Source organism: Heptranchias perlo, chromosome 2, assembly GCF_035084215.1.
Source record: "Heptranchias perlo isolate sHepPer1 chromosome 2, sHepPer1.hap1, whole genome shotgun sequence".
Classification (NCBI taxonomy): domain Eukaryota; kingdom Metazoa; phylum Chordata; class Chondrichthyes; order Hexanchiformes; family Hexanchidae; genus Heptranchias; species Heptranchias perlo.
The window spans coordinates 90,911,430-90,930,146 of NC_090326.1; the positions used below are offsets into that span (position 1 = coordinate 90,911,430).

Here is an 18,717-nt window from a genome sequence, read left to right on the forward strand (position 1 = left end):
GCGCGCACGCTTCTGACATCCGGAAGTCCCGCCGGCACTTAAAGCCGGGAGGACGATATTTATAGTGCCAATTTAGGTCTTTAAAATACTTAATCCTGTTAACTTTTTGTGTATTGAGCTGAATAAACCATTTTAACTTCCCCTGAACGTGTCCCCCGTGGCTTCTGAAACACGCCATGAAAATGGAGACGAGTTGCAGCGGGCCCTCATTTAAACCAGTGATTGACACATGTGAAGAAAAGGTGAGTTTTTGCAGCAAGGCAATCATTTCTCTCAGACAAACCTTTGGCTGGGAGTTCTTTGTGTTCAGACGGTGATTTTTTTTGTTCACACTCAGAATTCTTGTGTTCAGACATATTTACCTCCATTTTGGACCCCGTCAAAATAACAAGTTGCAGGTCCACAAAACAGAGGTGCGCCACAAGGACCTACAGAAGATGAGAGAGGGGACCAATGGAGGGGCCAAGGTCGCAGGAGGCACTACCCTCCTAAAAGTGTCTACAGGCAGAAGCTGAGCTTCCTGGACGTCTCTGAGGAGCAATGCCTACGCAGGCTGAGATTGAGTCCCAGGTGGTCGCAGACATCTGCATGCTCCTTTATGCAGAGCTGCTCCTGGCTGGGCCTGGTGGCCACGCATTGCCCATCAAGGAATGGAGCTCCTTGGAGGAATCTCCCTCTTCCATGGTGTGTGCCTCCTTATCAATCTTTGAATGCCCTGGAAGAGAACATAAAGCAATAATAACAACCATCACAGAAGTTAGTTTGCATTGAGCATACTGAGGTGTGCAACAGGTCAATCATTGATAACATCAATTCATGATGTGTGTGAAGGATGTTAAAATTCTGTCACCAGCCATTGGCAGGGTGCCAGTCTCGCCATCTAAGACAGCCAGGCATTCAACGGTGTGGCTGAGCTCCACACCTCTTCTGTCTCTGTCAGGGGCACTATTTGTGGGGCCTTCCCCCTCCAGTCCTACTCCTCTACCGTGAGTGATGATTAGGTGGTCACCCGATGGATGCATTGCTTTGGGTGAGGCTGCTAATGAAAGAGATGCATCAGAGGGTGAGTATCAGACAGATTCATTACATTGCATCAGGATTAGGGTGAATGGGAGTGGTGGGTTCATAAATGAGGAGATGAGAAAGTGCACAGAAATTGAAGGTAAGTTGCTAATGAGTCTTAAATGTGATGGAGTAGGCTTGGCAGGACAGAGTGAGAGGGGCGGTAATGTGCGCCACAGGGTGTAGGTGAATCAGTAACTGTACTCACTTTTCCTGACCTGGTCAGGTCATTAAATCGCTTCCTGCACCACCCACAACCTTGCCACAGTGCTCCTGCTGCTCAGCTCCTCTGCCACCTTGAGCCAGGGCTTCTTGGTGGCAGAGACAGGGCGCTTCCTCTGATCAGCCGGGTATAGTATGTCCCTCCTGCTCCTCAGTAGCAACTCAAGCAAAGAGTCGTTAAACTAGGGTGCTGGCTTAGTCCTTTGATATTCCATATTTTCACATTACTCCTTTCTCCCTCAAAATCCATGGTCGCAATGGTCCTTTAAATACTCCAATTCCCAGCACGTCATTCGGGTGCGCAGTGCCCCCGCTGTGCAGCTTGGAGACACCAAACTCAAAAGTCACTTTAAGGACCTTCATTTGAGTCACGATCGCTTGAGCCGATGCACAGAAAGTTTTTCCAGGTTTCCCACACGTCTATTAACCCCCCCGCCATGTTAAAATTTACCCCATGGTGTTCTAGGCCAACCAACGGTGTATGTGGGAACCCTCAAAGAAAAGCCAGGATTTTTTTTTAAACTGCAACCTGCCCACTTGCGCTTGAGGCTATGTAGCAGGCTTTCTGAGGGAAGGAACCTGGACCAGCCCTAGCCAGGCACTCCTTGACCAGATTATCCACCCTCTTCGGCAGGTGGGCCCCCCATATACGCCCCTAGTAGCACGGGCTCCCACAATTGACAGCCTAATAAGGGAGGTTCCCCCAACCTCAGAAAGTCCCCCAGGGTCAGCACAAGAATTTTCCGGCAGGCGCATCTCAGCAGTTATGTCAAGCCATGCCCTACTGTAGATTTCCAGGGTCTTTATATCTGACATCAAGTTAACCGTCAAGTTAACATTACAAAGAACAAAATAATTGTGAATAATATTAAGGCTGATTAAGAGAAAAGAGATTAATATTTAGAGAAACAAAAACAAAAGGAAGAAGATTGTGACAGTTGACCATATTTTTAAATGCATATTTTTGGCCATCTTTACACCCATACTCAGACTTACATCATAAATATAAACAACAACATTTAAAAGCAGTTGAAGGATACTGTGACAAAACATTTGAAATGTTTGAAATGTTTTGTATCTTTTCTCCTTCCCTCTTGGGTCGTCCCAAACTACATATGATTCACCAACACAGGGCCACCAGGTGGCACCGTCCCAGGCCTCTGCCAGTGAAGTTCTGTAAACGAGGAGATGGGTGAGAGTACTCAGATGGCCACATTTGACTTTTTCCCCCCATCCCTCTGGGGGAAGCACTGGCCCTTATGTAGAGAGTCATGAGTGCTAACCTGCACATTACCACTCCATGATGGGGTAATTGAGAGCTCTACTGCTCTACCTCATGTATTTAGAAACTATTATTGTAAGATAAACAACAGAATAAATTCCTTGAACCCACTCTTCCAGTGCTGGTCAGAGATAGGGGTACAACACTGTAGCCCTGGTTCTTCGACCCACGCTCCCAGCACTGGTCAGAGATAGGGGTACAACACTGTAGTTCCAATTCTTTGACCCACACTTCCTGCGAGGGTGGCTGTTTGCTGGGAACACAGAATTTACCCATTATGTCTTTATAAAAAATGTAATTCTTGTGAGAACTGAAATTATATCATTGACTTCATTGTAAAATAATCAAGAGTCCAGACTTGTGAATGTCAAAATTGGATTTCCTTCACTATCAAATTTGTTCATCAGATTTATAAATATAAAAAAATTAGAATGTCTTTACTTGACATGACCAAAAACTACTTCAATTAATTATTTTCCTCCTTGGTTTTTATGTACCAAGACCTGTTGTTGTTTTAAATGGAGAAGGGGGAAATTTGTTAAGATTAGTCTTGCTTCTGATGTATAGTATCACAAAGGGACTATTGTGTTACAGTAATTTTTTCTTACTATATTTCACTATTGATTGCAGATCAAAACCCATAATTTCATTTGCCTGGTGTTGTGTAATTCAGGCACTGGAATTTTTCCAAGTTAATGACCTCAGTCTACTCAGTCTATTTATCACTAGATGGAAGTATGTGAACACAGAAAGAATCAGAAATTGATTGTGAATTCCTTTAACTTCAGGCTGTCTTTGAGTTATTTGCTATGATTAAAATGACCTTTGTATGAGAATTAATGCTAAAGCACCACCTTTCTCCGAGTGAACACTAATTTAGTAGTGTAAATGCTTCACTAGATTTTAACCAAATCTTATGGGACCTAAATTTAATATAGTTGTGCCCATTTTACATGAATAGAACGGGCGCAACTGTGACATTTTTAGCAGACTGACGGTCCACATCTAATTTGCACGTACATTCGAGCCGCTGCTAAATTTGTCAAAACCTTTTTTTTAGGTAGCCCTGGCACCTGCCTGAAATGAGCATGGCTCCTGCACCCCTTTGCAGGAAATTTGTTAAGACTGGTTGGAGCTTGTGCTGCACAAGCTCCGACTGGGTTTTCAGGCCCTGCTGCGGCCTAACCAGCGATTCTTAAAGGGACTGCCTGAGGCCATAGAAGAAGCCCGAGGGTAAGTTTTCTTACCTTACCGAGATATGGAGCCAGGAGAAGCAGAAGTATTTGCCTGAACACCTCCCGGACATACCTGTGGGCTGGCTCAGCATCTGAGCCGGCCAAAATTTGATGGCCCAATACTGTAAAAAGTCATACAGTTGTTATGGATAACTAAAGGTGTATTTATAGCATTTGCTTCATTGCAATACATATTACATTGCAGCACAACAAATCTTCAAAGATTGAATTTAAAAACCTTTAATAAAGGATATGAAATCTTTCAAAAAAGGAAACCTTTTTCACCTCATCTGCAAGAGAAAAAACCTATTTGTGTAGAGGTGGCTTTCCCATTATTCAGAGTCAGAGGCCCCGATTTTAACTGCCCCCACCTGGCGGAAACAGGGCAGGGGAAAATGTTAAAATAAGGCCAGTCACTTACCTCCTCTGATCATACTACCTTCCCACCATGTTCCGATCTTAACTTGCTCTTTTGAGCAGGCGAGCAGGACCCCCACAGGAAGGAAGCAGGGTCCATCTTTAAATATGCAGATCAGGTCTGATGATGTCATTAGGACCCGATCTGCAATTTTAATTGAAGGCCTGAATGGGGGAGCAGTGACGACTTCCCGTCAGGCAAACCTGTCGAGAGCCAGATTGTGGGCCAGAAGAAGCCAACAAGGTGTTTTAAAGTTTTATTTTAGTTTTCCTTGTGGGCCAGGAAGGGCAGGCGTGCTCCTTCGCCTCACAAGGAAGCCTCGAGCCTCCCTTGCACGGGGCTCCCCCCCCACCCCAATCATGCCCAGAGCCTCCCCCCACCCCCACCCCCCCAAACTGATCATGGCCCTATAGTCATTCATCATGCAAAATAAAGACTTTAACAGAATTTTGTGGTCCTACTCTTCAGTTCAGCCTTTTCATGATATGCAGTGTCATAAAATGTTGCTGATGGCCTTGATACCATTGGTAGCACATGCCCCCAGCGTCCACATGGTTTATTTGGACCACTCTTCCATTAGGGATGGGCAATAAATGCTGGCCTCGCCAGCAACGCCCACATCCCATGAACGAATAAAAAAAAGGAGTTTGTGATCTTCACCAATCTTGTTGCCACTCTATAGAGCTGATTTTTGTTTTTAGGTGTAAATCAGTTCTAAATGGTTTATAACTGGTTTTCCTCTCACCTGTATGTTAAGTACAAGTAACAGTCAATTCTCCAGACAGCTCACCTGTATAATTAACCACAATCCAAATGCAAACCCACACAGGTCTAGGGATGACACTAGTGGTGGGAGATGAAAATTGCATGTAAGTGAAATTTAAAAGAGTGATCTGGCTGGGATTCTGGTTACTTGGCTGCAAAGATCCCTGCATAGGGTGGTCTAAGCTGGAAAGCAGAGGGAAGTTTACGAGTGTTCTGTAATGGTATGCTGTGCAATTTTAACTGACTGGACACCCTATGTGCGCACTTGGGGATCACTCAGCCTTGCTTCTGCTAAACTGGACCCAGTGTGGGGAAAATTTCCATGGGTTGTCCTGATTTCCTGCCATAACTTCGATGAAATATTGGTGGAACCCCAGGAGAAACAGCATAAATGACCGTTTTTAGCTATTTACATTGTTTCTCCGGGAGTTCTGCTGATTTTGTGCCAAAGTTATGCTGTGGATCAGGGTATCCCCTACAGAAATTCCAGGCAAAGACCTCTGGGCTTGGGTAAGTGTCTATGAGGAAAATTTTGGATCCCAATATCTCAACAGCTCCACTAATACTGCATAATGCTCAGCGGTAGCCTGCAGAGCAGAGAACCTGTACTGCATGTCTCATAATTGCTTCATTTTTTAGTTCTATTTTGCTGCTCCAAGTGATGCTTTCAATGCTGCTCTAAAGAGCACAGATACCATAAACAATAGGCAAAATGTGTTCAGAAACAACAGGTCAAGACTCACAAATGTATTGGTAGATGAGGGTGATCCAGAAAATGTTATGGCAAGAAAAGCAACTGGTCAAGCATGAATAATGTAGGATGTAAAATTAGAAGGACATTCTGGAGTCTTGCTTAATGTAACTTGAAGGAAGTGGGTAAAGAGTGTCTTTACAGAACCCTTCCTTTCACATTAAATGATAGAATAGATTATATGAAATCTGTGAAGGATTAGGGCTGATAGGCTGAATAACCTTTTCTTGTTACATGTTTATATTATGAATTGAAACTCAATCCTTTTAAAATTTTATTATCTGACCTGACAGTAGTGGCAGAGCGAGAAGCAGGCCAGTGTTGGCCATATTTATTCAGTATCACAATTTTGACTGAAGCTTGGCAGCATCTATAATGATGGGAGCTCTAGATTCTGAGAATTTGAAATAAAGCCCATTGATTATTTGGTCTGCTCTAAATTCATTCACCAGTAATATCCAGGGGAGATGGGGGCGTTCTCTGTTCATAAGGCGGAAAATCTGGAAACCGCTGATGAAATTCTACCCCATTATGTTTTTCATGAAAACCAAATCTCAAAATGATTATTTCTCGCTCTCCATCCTCCCTTCAGTGAATCTGTTCTTCTTGTGCGTTTAAACAAGCTAATACAATACAGGGTAGATTTAATGAATTTGCGCTCCCAACACGTGAAGATCCGCACTAGGAACACAGATCGGGAATTCAGGCATGGAGGTCAGCACACCTGGCAGAATTTTCCATCCATTCAAGTGAGCACAGATTTGTAAAATCTACATTATGTGTACATCCTGTAGTGAATAACACCAAGATAGCTGAAAAGATTCAAACTATATAGCATGAAAAGAAACCAAAACTGATTCTGTGAATTATCTGAAAGGTTGAAGGAAATACAATGCAAAATCTGACACAGACTAGGTGATGATGTGTTAACAGAAACACAGAATGGTAACATGGCAGTTGAAGATATGATTGAAATAAACAGATAAGATAAAGTAATGTGCACGTAGTTATAAAATTCCTCAAGAAAGAGACATTAACAAATGAAAGAAGAAAAGAAGGAGGATGAAAGACGATCTTGTGCATTTTGAATTCTGTTATCCAATTAACCTTGTCAGCATTTTTCACTTCGGTTACTACTACTACTACTACTACTATTACAACAACAACAACAATTTGCATTTATGTAGCGCCTTTAATGTAGTAAAACATCCCAATGCGCTTCACAGGAGCATTATCAAACAAAATTTGACACTGAGCCACACAGCAGATATTAGGACTGGTAACCAAAAGCTTGGTCAAAGAGGTAAGTTTTAAGGAGCGTCTTAAAGGAGGAGAGGTAGAAAGGCGGAGATGTTTAGGGAGGGAATTCCAGCACTTAGGGCCTAGGCAGCTAAAGGCACAGCTGCCAGTGGTGGCGCAATTAAAATCGGGATGCGCAAGAGGCCAGAATTGGAGGAGCAAGAGATCTCGGAGGATTGTAGGGCTCGGGGAGGTTACAGAGATAGGGAGGGGTGAGGCCATGGAGGGATTTGAAAACAAGGATGATAATTTTTAAATGGAGGCGTTGCCGGACCAGGAGCCAGTGTTGATCAGGGAACACAGGGTTGATGGGTGAATGGGACTTGGTGCAAGTTAGGAAAATGGGCAGCAGTTTGGATGAGCTCAAGTTTATGGAGGGTGGAAGACGGGAGGCCGGCCAGGATAGCATTGGAATAGTCAAGTCTAGAGGTGACAAAGGCATAGATGAGGGTTTCAGCAGCTGATGGGCTGAGGCAGGGGCGGAGACGGGTGATGTTACGGAGGTGGAAGTAGGTGGTCTTGGTGAATAGGTACCATGGCAAACCTATGATGGTTAAAAGTTGCTTCTTCGTGGTTGTCAAGCTGTCGTACCAAATAAATATTCTTATACCATGGATCGAATAATTAATCTTTCTGTTAATGTTTGAGAATGAGATTTTCATATATCATTTGCCCATGCATACCACCTTTAACTACGCAAATCACAGCATTTTGTGTGAATATTAATATCAGAGTGGCATTTGCCAATTTTAATTTTAGCTCCAACAGATCTGCTGACCAACTCCATGGAATTTCGAACAAATGACAAGGATGAAATGGCATTGCTGAATGAAATCCTAAATGGCACATCACTGGAGGAGGGTGACTTTAGCAAGGAATGGCAGGCAGTATTTGGAGGAGAAGATCTCAGTTTTCCTAGCAATCCAGCAGCTGGAGAATCGGATCAATCTCCCTCCCCTTCAGGCTTCCTTCCTTCTCAACTATTTGACAAAAGCTTGGGTGATGCATCATCTTCAGTTACTAGTAAGTATGAAAGACTAGAACTCAATAGCAGTATCTTGTGCAACTGTTGTATCAATCACATTGTGTGTCTTTAAACTGGTAACTCTTTGCAGTGATTTTCTAAATCTATCTTGGAGCTTAACCATCTAACCATTTATTTAATATTTGGTCCAATGTTCCATTTGAGTGTAATAATTAGTTTCCATTGGCCCAACTCATGTTCAAGGGTCAGTTTCTGTTTATACCTAAAAGTAAATTACCTACAACCTTTACTTAATTAGTTTGGAAAGCTATTTAACCTAAAGTGGCATGTTTGCCCACCATTTTTCTCATTTATTTTCCTCAGCAATTACAGAAGCAAACTGAATGGGCAAATAAAACTACCTCCTACCAGTCCTTGAAAAAGAAAACATTTGCACCATTCCATATTGCCAGTACTACTGTGTGTAAAAGAAAATCAACGAAATTAGGATGAAATAAAAAGCTGGCATCCATACACATTATGACATGTTGGGGGAGAAATTCAACTCATAGCTGCCTGTTTTGTACCTGAAGAACGGAAGGCCAGCAATTGAGAATCAGGGGGTACTTCAGCCACCCCATTGATGCCCAAGACCCATGTGATGTTATATTCAGGCGGGCCTGTAAATGGGCGAGCAGCCCACCTGCCTGAAATTGGTGTAAGGCTGCTTAAATATGAAAATCGGAGTCCTACGCCAGCTGTCAGACCCCAAATCCAAAATTCAGGTACAAATGGGTGGAGTGTGCGCTGTGCATACTCCGCCTACTTGTACCAGGTGCCGCGCGGCCTAACCAGTGGCTGTTCAGGTAATTTTATTTTTGTGGGACCAGGAACTCACACAAAAAAACTCTGGCCTGCCGCCAGGATTGCCTCACCCACCCCCAGACTTGACCTGCCGGATGGCTCAGCGTAGCAGCCACCAATTTTCCACCCTCCCACAACTGGTGTGCTACGACTGTTTCAACAATATAGATAAATGGACTTTATTGATTGATCCTACCCTCTGTGGGGAGAAGAGCAAATACATGTCAACACACAGAAGCTACCTAGTATTTTCCCTGCCATTGTTGATGTGTGTGCCATTGATACAGTTTATGGGCACTGCTGCAGTTTATTTTCTCATGGCATTCTTAGTTAGGTTTAATGTTAACCTGTTTATCTCTATCTATCTCAATTTGTATGAGCATCTATTTTTCTATCAACCAATCTATCTTTATAATGGAAATCTACCAATCAGCAACAACAAATCAAATTACTCACTTTTTTTCAAAGCTACCAATCAGAAATGTGCAGCTACCACTGCAGTAACCAGTCACATTGCTGCAAAAAAAATCCAAATTCTCTGAATGGCTATGTTATTTCTTCTGCCAGCTGACACCTAAAAATAATACTGATAATATGAAAACCAATAAAAACTTTAATTCACAAAAATATTTAAACATTCCCATCTCTCTTATTAGGAATCTGTCCAACAAGTTTTGCCGCTAGATCCTACACTTTCTCGGGGCCTGATGCTTGGGTTTTGTTCCTTTCCTGCAGTTTGCTTTCTTGTACTATGTCTTCCCTTCCAATATTTTGGATCTCCATACATGATCCATGCATGCACGATCTTCCTGGTCTCTGTGCTTGCGCAATCCCAGTATCCAGCAATGTCAGTGCCAGCTCTCCAACCTGCTTGTAATATATCTTCAAGAGCCTATCTCAGATCCCAAAAATTGTGCTAAACAAATGATCTACAATTTTCAGGACACACCAATCATCCTCAATGCTAATCTGCTGTTTCCATCCCATAATGCCCTACACAGGAAGAGTCACCAGAGAGTTCAATAAATAAATAATGAATGAATTGCTGATGGGAACACAGCTCAAACAGGAGAATTTTTTTGAAACACTATCCAGTCGTGACCTGAGAATCTCCTGAAATGGTTTATCTTCTTGGCCTCCTCCTATTTCTCACGTACATGCCGACCCATCAGCGACAACATCTGAAAACATATCAGGTTCCACATGTATGCTGACAACACCCAGCTGTACCTCACCACCACCTCTCTCATCCCCTCCACTGCCTCTGATTTGTCACGCTGCTTGTCCGACATCTAGTACTGGATGAGATGAAATTTCCTCCAATTAAATATTGGGAAGACTGAAACCATTGTCTCTGGTCCCCACCACAAACTCCGTTCCCTTGCCACAGATTCCATCCCTCTCCCTGGCCACTGCCTCAGGCTAAACCAGACCTTTCACAACCTCGGCGTCCTATTTTACCCTGAGCTGAGCTTCTGACCCCATACCCTCTCCATCACCAAGACCACCTACTTCCACCTCTATAATATTGGCCATCTCCACACCTGCCTTATCCCATCTGAAACCCTCATCCATGCTTTTGCTACCTCCAGACTCTACTATTCCAATGCTCTCCTGGTCGAACTTCCCTCTTCCACCCTTCATAAACTTAAGCTCATCCAAAATTCAGCTGTCAGTATCCTAACTCACACCAAATGTCAATCACCCGTCACCCCTGTGCTCACTAACCTACATTGACTCCTAATCCAGCAATACCTTGATTTTAAAATTCTCATCCTCGTGTTCAAATCCTTCCATGGTCTCACTCCCCCATATCACTGTTACCTCCCTTCAACCCTCCGAGAATTCTGCGTTCCTCCATCTCTGGCCTCTTGTACATACCCCACTTCTTTCGCTTCGTCATTGGCACCCGTGAGTTCAGCCGCCTAGGCCCTAAGCTCTGGAACTCCCTCCCTAAACCTCTCCACCTCTCTTTCCTCCTTTAAGACGCTCCTTATAACCTACCGCTTTGACCAAGCTCTTGGTCACCTGTCCTAGAGTCTCCATCTCAGTCAGAGAGGCTACAGGATGGCTGACATTGAAAATGGCGGGAGTTCTATTCTGCATCTGTCTATGCAATATTGGGCCTGGGAGTGCTTGTTGCTGACACTGGGTGCATGAAACGGGAAGATTTCCATTCTCCAGCAATAATATTTGTCATCTTGAGAAGCACCAAAAAAAAAATTTAAAAGAGAGAAGAAAAAGTGGAGCAGAAAAAAAAATGACATCATAAATTAGAGATGAGAAAAGGTAAGGCGGTTTCTGGAAGAAATCATCACCATCTATTTACCTGGCAGAAGTGAACTCACCTCAATATCTTAGAAAAACACCTCCAAACAACAGCACAGCTGAAATCAAGAGCTTACTGTGTAGGGAATAGCAAATACATACCTGTATCTTACCTCCATTAAGTTCCATTTTTTAAATGAGATTTTAACTTTCTATATATAGCTCACTTATCAAATTATGAGCTCCTATCAAAAATGGATATGGTTGTAAACATTTATCTAACCCATTTGTGGGTCTGTTTGATTATGGTGTTAAAAATACATCACCTTAAAAAAAACTTTAGTGTTAGTATCATCCCTGTCAGAATCAGTATTTCAATTGAACATTGCAATGTTTAGAAATTATGAAAAAATTCTAAAATATTAATATTAGTTTCTATTTACAGTGATATTCCATTGTATCTTTCAAAATTAGACTCTCGCTTTTGAAAAAGTATATTGCCAGGGGGGGCTACACTGATTTCAGACAGGATGTATGTGTGAGTTTGATTTGCATACAAATTACAGGGCAATGATTGATGCAAACACTTTCAATGTCAGTCTCACTACCAGGGGGTTTGCAGCTGGCTGACCTTGGTTAAATAATTTAAATTAATATGTTGCTTGAATACGTGTCACTCACCTGGGAGCAGCTAAAGTGCTGGAGTGAGAGTGAGAGGAAAAACTGGAAGGAAAATGAAGTGTAACCTCCTGTTTCATTTTGAAACAAAGAGAAAGATATGTTTTGTTCTTATATCAGAAAATGCTAGGTTAAAGAAACTGCCACATAAAAAATAAAGGGCCAACTCTATTTAAATAATTTTGATACTTGGTACTATTTTTGTTTTCAGGGAATACGGTGGGGAGGGAGGGCCGTTGAATCTACCATTTTCTATTTTCCTCATTTTCTGACTTCACACACCATCTATGGCTGGGAGAGAGAGAGAATAGACCAGCTTAATTCTAGGCATTCACTCTGAAAATGGCCGTTGGAAAATGATCATGTGCATCCTGGGAATCCCCCATGGGGAAATGCCTGGTGCCAGCTTGATACTTACCCACGGCAGCGCAATTGAGAACACAAACTTACAGTGTGAGTTACCAGAAAGAAAACATGCATCCCATCAGTTCCTTGGTGCATCAAATCACAATCTTGAGTAGCAGTGATCCCATTAAAGTATAGCCAAAACTATAACATGGAATTCATCAAACACATGAGGATATGGGAGAAGTATTTTTAAGGTGAAGAAGCTTGAAAACTACATCAACTAAGAAGTTGAGGTCTTAATGTTAGCATAAAACCCACAATTAAATAAAGCACATGGACACATGGGAAAACCTGAATTTCATTTAATACAGTTTGCCTACACAGTAAATAAAACAGTATACACAGAAGACACATATACTGGACATTTGTCAAAGGGGTGTAAGGGGTTTCTTTTTTACTGTTTCTCGGGCTTATAATAGGTCAGCCAGTTATGTTTTCCTGAGCTGCCCTGCCCGCAGTGCGGTTGCGAATCGCTTACCCCTTCCTGATTCTGAGCTGAGGACTTATCGAGTGGTAACAAAGACAGACAAACAGACCAGTGGATTGGTACAAGGAAAACCAATGTTTATTAATAAGAAAACTAAAACTACAAAGTAAACAGTATAATACAGAAGATAAAAAAAAGAAATCGCTATGGATGTAATACAGTTTTACGCTTAACGGGTTGGAAGAAACGGACACATCGAGGGAAAATTCTAAAATCACAAGTTTAGCAATATCCCCTTTAACCCCCACCCTTACACTTATGCTAGGTTGTCTTGTGGCGGCCAGAAAATTAATGCTCACCGGTGAAAACAGATGAAAAAGGCCTGGCCTCTGTGCCTGCTGTTGCCGTCGACATGTGGTTGCGAGGTTTACTGAATGGCCTTCCTTCTTAGGTGCTAGCAGACAGACAGGACAGGGCCAAGAGGCGAAGAGAGAAGAGAGAGAGATACTGGGCAGCCCCAGTTATACCCTCTTGGTAACAGGTTTTTTTTTCATACCTCGTCAGCTTGCTTCATTGTTTGATTTAAGCACGAAACGTAAGACAAAGGACCCCATCTCTGGCCCATTTACATTAATGGCCAATTCCTGTATTTCTGAGTTCCATAACTGCTTTAAGACAAAGGACCTAATTTCTGGCCCATTTACATTATGGCCGTTTCCTGTATCGATCTGTTCGCTAACTGCTTTACCATTGTTCCGAATGTACCTTGATGGTTCACCTTTTGTCCTGCGATCACTTCCTGCTCGAATTTTGATGTGTTGGCCGGCCATGTTGATAGCTTGCCTCAGGGCTAGAATGCAGCTGCATTGTTTAAAGAAACCTGTCTGAAACACGAAGCCTGCCGAGTTGTTGAGAATGCAATTTCAAATCTGCCGGTCCTCGGCCATGTGTCTGACTGCAGCCATTTTGAGAGACCTTGGATTTGTTCAAACAGTCACACCAGGGTTTCTTTAATAACTCCAATAAATCTTCGGGGTGGGTGGAACATGTGAAATTTTGCGAATTCTATTTTCCTCATCTTCTGACTTCACATACCATCTATGGCTGGGAGAGAGAGAGAGAATAGACCAGCTTAATTCTAGGCATTCACTCTGAAAATGGCCATTGGAAAATGATCATGTGCATCCTGGGAATCCCCCATGGGGAAATGCCTGGTGCCAGCTTGATACTTACCCACGGCAGCGCAATTGAGAACACAAACTTACAGTGTGAGTTACCAGAAAGAAAACATGCATCCCATCAGTTCCTTAGTGCATCAAATCACAATCTTGAGTAGCAGTGATCCCATTAAAGTATAGCCAAAACTATAACATGGAATTCATCAAACACATGAGGATATGGGAGAAGTATTTTTAAGGTGAAGAAGCTTGAAAACTACATCAACTAAGAAGTTGAGGTCTTAATGTTAGCATAAAACCCACAATTAAATAAAGCACATGGACACATGGGAAAACCTGAATTTCATTTAATACAGTTTGCCTACACAGTAAATAAAACAGTATACACAGAAGACACATATACTGGACATTTGTCAAAGGGGTCAAATATTTCCTGCAAAAAATTCCTTGCATGCACTTTTAGTGCATGGGAATGCTACTGGGCTGGCATGTTATTACTGATAATTCAGTCTCAAGGACTTTAATACAAAATGCTATTAGCCATAAATCAGCAAAAAGAAAGCTCTAATTGTTTTACCTCTTGTTTGCCCATCATTCTTGCTAGTACAACTTTAGTATTACCTGCACTACAGCATTGATATCAATTGAAGAAACTTGAAAGAATTGACCCTGTAACAATTCATCCTATGGTTTGAGTATTTCTTGTAAAACTAACAGGTTGAAAGGACTCCAGGTGAAAGATGTTTAGACTTTGTTATAAGTGCCTATAGCCAAATATGCATTTTGATTAGTATTGTAAAACTTACCAGAATTTTATGCAACATTGTTTTGAACAATTTGTTTGTGGTCTTCAGTGAACTCTATAATTTAATAATAAATTATTAAACTCACATTGCTTTCAGTCAGGATATTAACATATTACAGAATCCACCTGATATGTTGCAAAGGGTTTAGGCTGATGTCATTTCATGCTATAATGAATCAATATCATAGAATCACTCAAAATGTAACAAAAATAAAAATGTATTTCTGTTGTTATTAGGTAAAACTATGCATTATAGAGCGATCTGAATAGGTTAAAAAATGATTTACATTTTCTTTTTGAAAGCAATTATTTCAAGAAATAATTTGGTCCCATGAAAATCACAGATAATGCTTTGCAATATATAAGTGAAGCATGTAAATGTGAAGTAACTAATCCTCAGATGAAGAGGTCACTCAACTGCACTATCCTTAACAATGTGAAAACATAGTTATGGATTGATATTGGTGGTATTAATCCAGTTAATATTCAAAAGCCTTTAATATGATATGGTATTACAAATATTCCATTTGGCTTTTTACACTGCATACAATCAAATTACGATAAAATGAAGATCATTTGAAATGCATAAAAGTAGTTCTATAATAAGCTGCACATTTGTAAATCAAACCCTTCATGACAAATAGTGTTTGCATGATATATTATGATTTGAAACTGATTATTACTTGTTTCTTTAATGTACATCTGTTCAAAGATGATGTGTTTTAATAGCTTGTGGTAACTTAAAAATGAGCTATTGCAGTATTTCATTTATACATTCCATATGGGTTAATACTTTGATGCTGAATTTTTTAGGTTGGGCAACAGCTGGTGTCAGTCCTCAGCCTAAATCCCAATCAACAGAACAACTAAATGAACTCATCGAGAACATCAGTAAGAATCCATTTAAAGGTAATCGTACCATTTGTCCTTTCATTTAAAAAATGCTGTATTAAATCCCCATTCAGACTGTAAGCTACACTGTGAAGTGCTGGATGTGAATGTTATTGATAATTTTATAAATTATCTTCTATGCTTATTTTTTCCTTTATTCCTACATTTATGGTAAGCTTCCTCAGTAAAGAGGGCAGTATGGTCCAGAGCATGGGTATCACAATGTGGGAGGTGCTCTGAGGCAAATGCCATCTATCCCTGGGAATTTATTGATTTTGAGTCCAGAACGTCCATTATATCAGTTGCTAAATTTGTTTAGGTTGTCTCAGTTTGGGGAGGGCATTTTGCTCACATCTTCCCTTCCGAATACTTGGAGGAAGTAATTGTTCAGAATCTCATGCTCATCCTCTGATGGCATTTTTTATATTTCTCGCTTCTTCCTTTACTATCCACTTACTCCTGAAGTAGTAAAAGTATTTCTTACTCAAGGATATGAGGAGTGAGGGAGGCACCAGAGCTGAATCTTTTTAACAGTATATTAAAAGTCTTGTGTATAACACACATTTCATGTATGCTTCCATTTTCTTCCTGTCACATTTCAGTGTATCCTCTGACTTACTGCAAGCAACCCCGTGAGAGATGTGCTAGTAAATAATTATAACATTCAGATGCCTGGCAGAGGTGCAAGCAATGATTCAGCATCTGTGCCTGATGATATTGATGCCCAAAATCACATTTTATCTCATGTTCTGTGTGGAGTCCGTTTGGTAGGAAGAAAGCAGCTGTCATTTGTTACAATAATAATAATCTTCATTTATGAAGCACGAGTATAAAATATAAATGTAATATGTTCTGGTAGATGTGCTGCATTTGTCTTCTCCAGGGACAACTACCTTTTATTATTAGCAAATGCTGAATCTAATGAGTATCAATTGAGGTTGCACATACACACAGACAAAACCTGAGCACAGCCTGGTCTGTCCCATAATGAAGTTGATGTTTTGTCATATGAATCTGACACTACAATAATAAGAATTTGATGTGCATTGTCAGACAGCGTGATAACACATAGTTATTTCTTGTATTTACAGCTGCTCAGAAAAATCCAACTGACCTGTCTACATGGTTTAACCTTTTTGCTGACTTGGACCCATTATCAAACCCAGATGCTATTGGACGAACTGACAAAGAGCATGAACTCCTCAATGCATGACACATACTTAGATAACCTATTGTCTGTAATCATGACTATAATATTGTAATCTTTAGTAAATCCATGGAATGTTGAGTACTAGAGCCTAATTTTCTAATATTTCAGTCAGATTTAAAAACTGCTGGGAAAATGTTTAATCATTTTTATCAGCACAGAAGATGAAAATCCATTAAAACAAAATCTGTAAATTTTGATGTCTTGTTGCCAAACAAAAGAGTGAAGAGAGTAGTTAAAGTATTTTTTGTCCAATTAAGCAGACTTTGTCCGTTTTATTTTCTACAACAGCAAACCTGCTAAGTTTCTAAAGAATGTAGCCATGTGAAGAGGCCATTCAGCCAATTAAGCTCACCCTTTGCTTGGAACCTCTTTCTTCTTCCACATTGATCATATTTCCTTATTCATCCACCCTCAACATACAAATAGGATTTGATGTCATTGATGGGGGTAGGGTGGAAATTACATTGTCACTTTAAGAAATTTTTCTCTCTATCTTTGTCAGGCAATCTTCCCCCAGTGCATTGTATATAGGTCACATTCTGAACCGCATCTTAGTTCATTTTCTCTAATCGTTGGCAGTAGTCAAAATATTTTTTGTTATTTACAATTTTTTCTTTGATGTAATTCAGTGCACTTTATGGTTCAGTTCTAAAAGTAACACAGTAGCAGCATTTACCCTTATGCCTCCTCAGCATCAATATCAATACCAGCAAGCAGCTACACCAATAGAAACTCAACGTGTAAGCCCATCACTTGGAGCAGGAACCTCGACAGCATTGCTGGTTTTCCCTAAGTCAATCAATTTCTCTGAGCCACAGGATGAAAATAGAAAGAAGCCAAAGAAGAAGAATAATCCTATGTCCCTGAATTCACCCACAGCTCATCTGATGAGTGCCACATTCGTGCTCAGCAGAAATTCCAGATCCAGAGCTTTCTGTGGTCCAGCAAAGATTCTTTCATTGATCTCTTTTGCAGACAGAGGGGCGTAGAAATTGGACCTCATTGCTCCCATTTTTCAGACAGAAATTGGGGGCATTAAAGACCAATTTTGGGCCATAACATCCCGCACCCGATCAGCACCTGCAATATGGTTGCCGCCATATTGGTGGATGTGGCTTTGCAGGTATTCCGAGCAGCCGCCTAAAACAGTTGTTAGGCTCTTTGCATATGTAAATCAAGGGCCTAATGCCTGTTTTAGGTCCCCTCACCGAAATCGGTTGCCGAACAGCAGAGCAGGTGCTGGGCCTGCTCCGCTTAGGATTCTTCACCGGCCTGTGTGGTCACCAACAAAATGTAAGTATATTTTTTCAATGCATCAGTAATCGTTGCTGTGGAGCCAGGAGGAGCAAAGGAGCTTCCCCGACTCCACAGCACTTGCAATCGGCCTCCCGATTGTTGCCTCTACATCCCACCTCTCTTGGGACTTACCTTTAGGTTGTTACTAGAAAGGCCAGATATTCATTTCTTCAACTGGGTAAGCTGCCTACGGTGGTGCAACAGGTGGTGGCAGCTTTGGCCCTACTGGTTGGGGCGCGCGCGGTACGAAAACAGTCCATTACCAGGTTACACTCCATGATCTTCCCAGGATTTCAACTTCTCCAATGTGCAAAGCTACAAAACTTGTGTGGAAAAACCTAAATCAGGCAGCCTTCATAACTTCTAAATCATCTTTATCACACTTCAATTAATCCACTCCAACACATCAATGTCTTTTTGAAGGTTAGCTGCTAGAACTGAACATAGTTTTCCAAATGTGATCTCACCAGTTATCTGAACAAGTTAATGACAACTTACTTTCACTTATAACCAGATGTCCTTGAAATGAATCCTAGTGTGTGATTAGGCTTTTGTTCATCAGTTAATTCCATTTTGGAAGTTGAAGCTGGTTCAAGTAAACTGTTGTCAGACCAGCCTGAACTGGCGGGTTTGTGTAATCTTTCTTTAACTGAAAACTAACTTTGCTAACTCTTATTTTAGTGTGAAAGATTAG

General features: G+C 41.2%; 1 protein-coding gene across 3 annotated transcripts in view; it reads left to right on the top strand.

The window, feature by feature from the left end:
• Window positions 1-16,979, top strand: part of ica1 (islet cell autoantigen 1) — a 164,663-nt gene extending 147,684 nt beyond the window's left edge. For all 3 annotated transcript variants that reach the window (XM_068004038.1, XM_068004031.1, XM_068004042.1), the window contains 3 exons: window positions 7,794-8,057; window positions 15,440-15,535; window positions 16,609-16,979. In XM_068004038.1, the coding sequence (XP_067860139.1) occupies window positions 7,794-8,057; window positions 15,440-15,535; window positions 16,609-16,730 (482 nt within the window). In that variant the 3' untranslated portion in view covers window positions 16,731-16,979. The remainder of the gene's footprint in view (window positions 1-7,793; window positions 8,058-15,439; window positions 15,536-16,608) is intronic.
• Window positions 16,980-18,717: the final 1,738 nt, after the last annotated feature.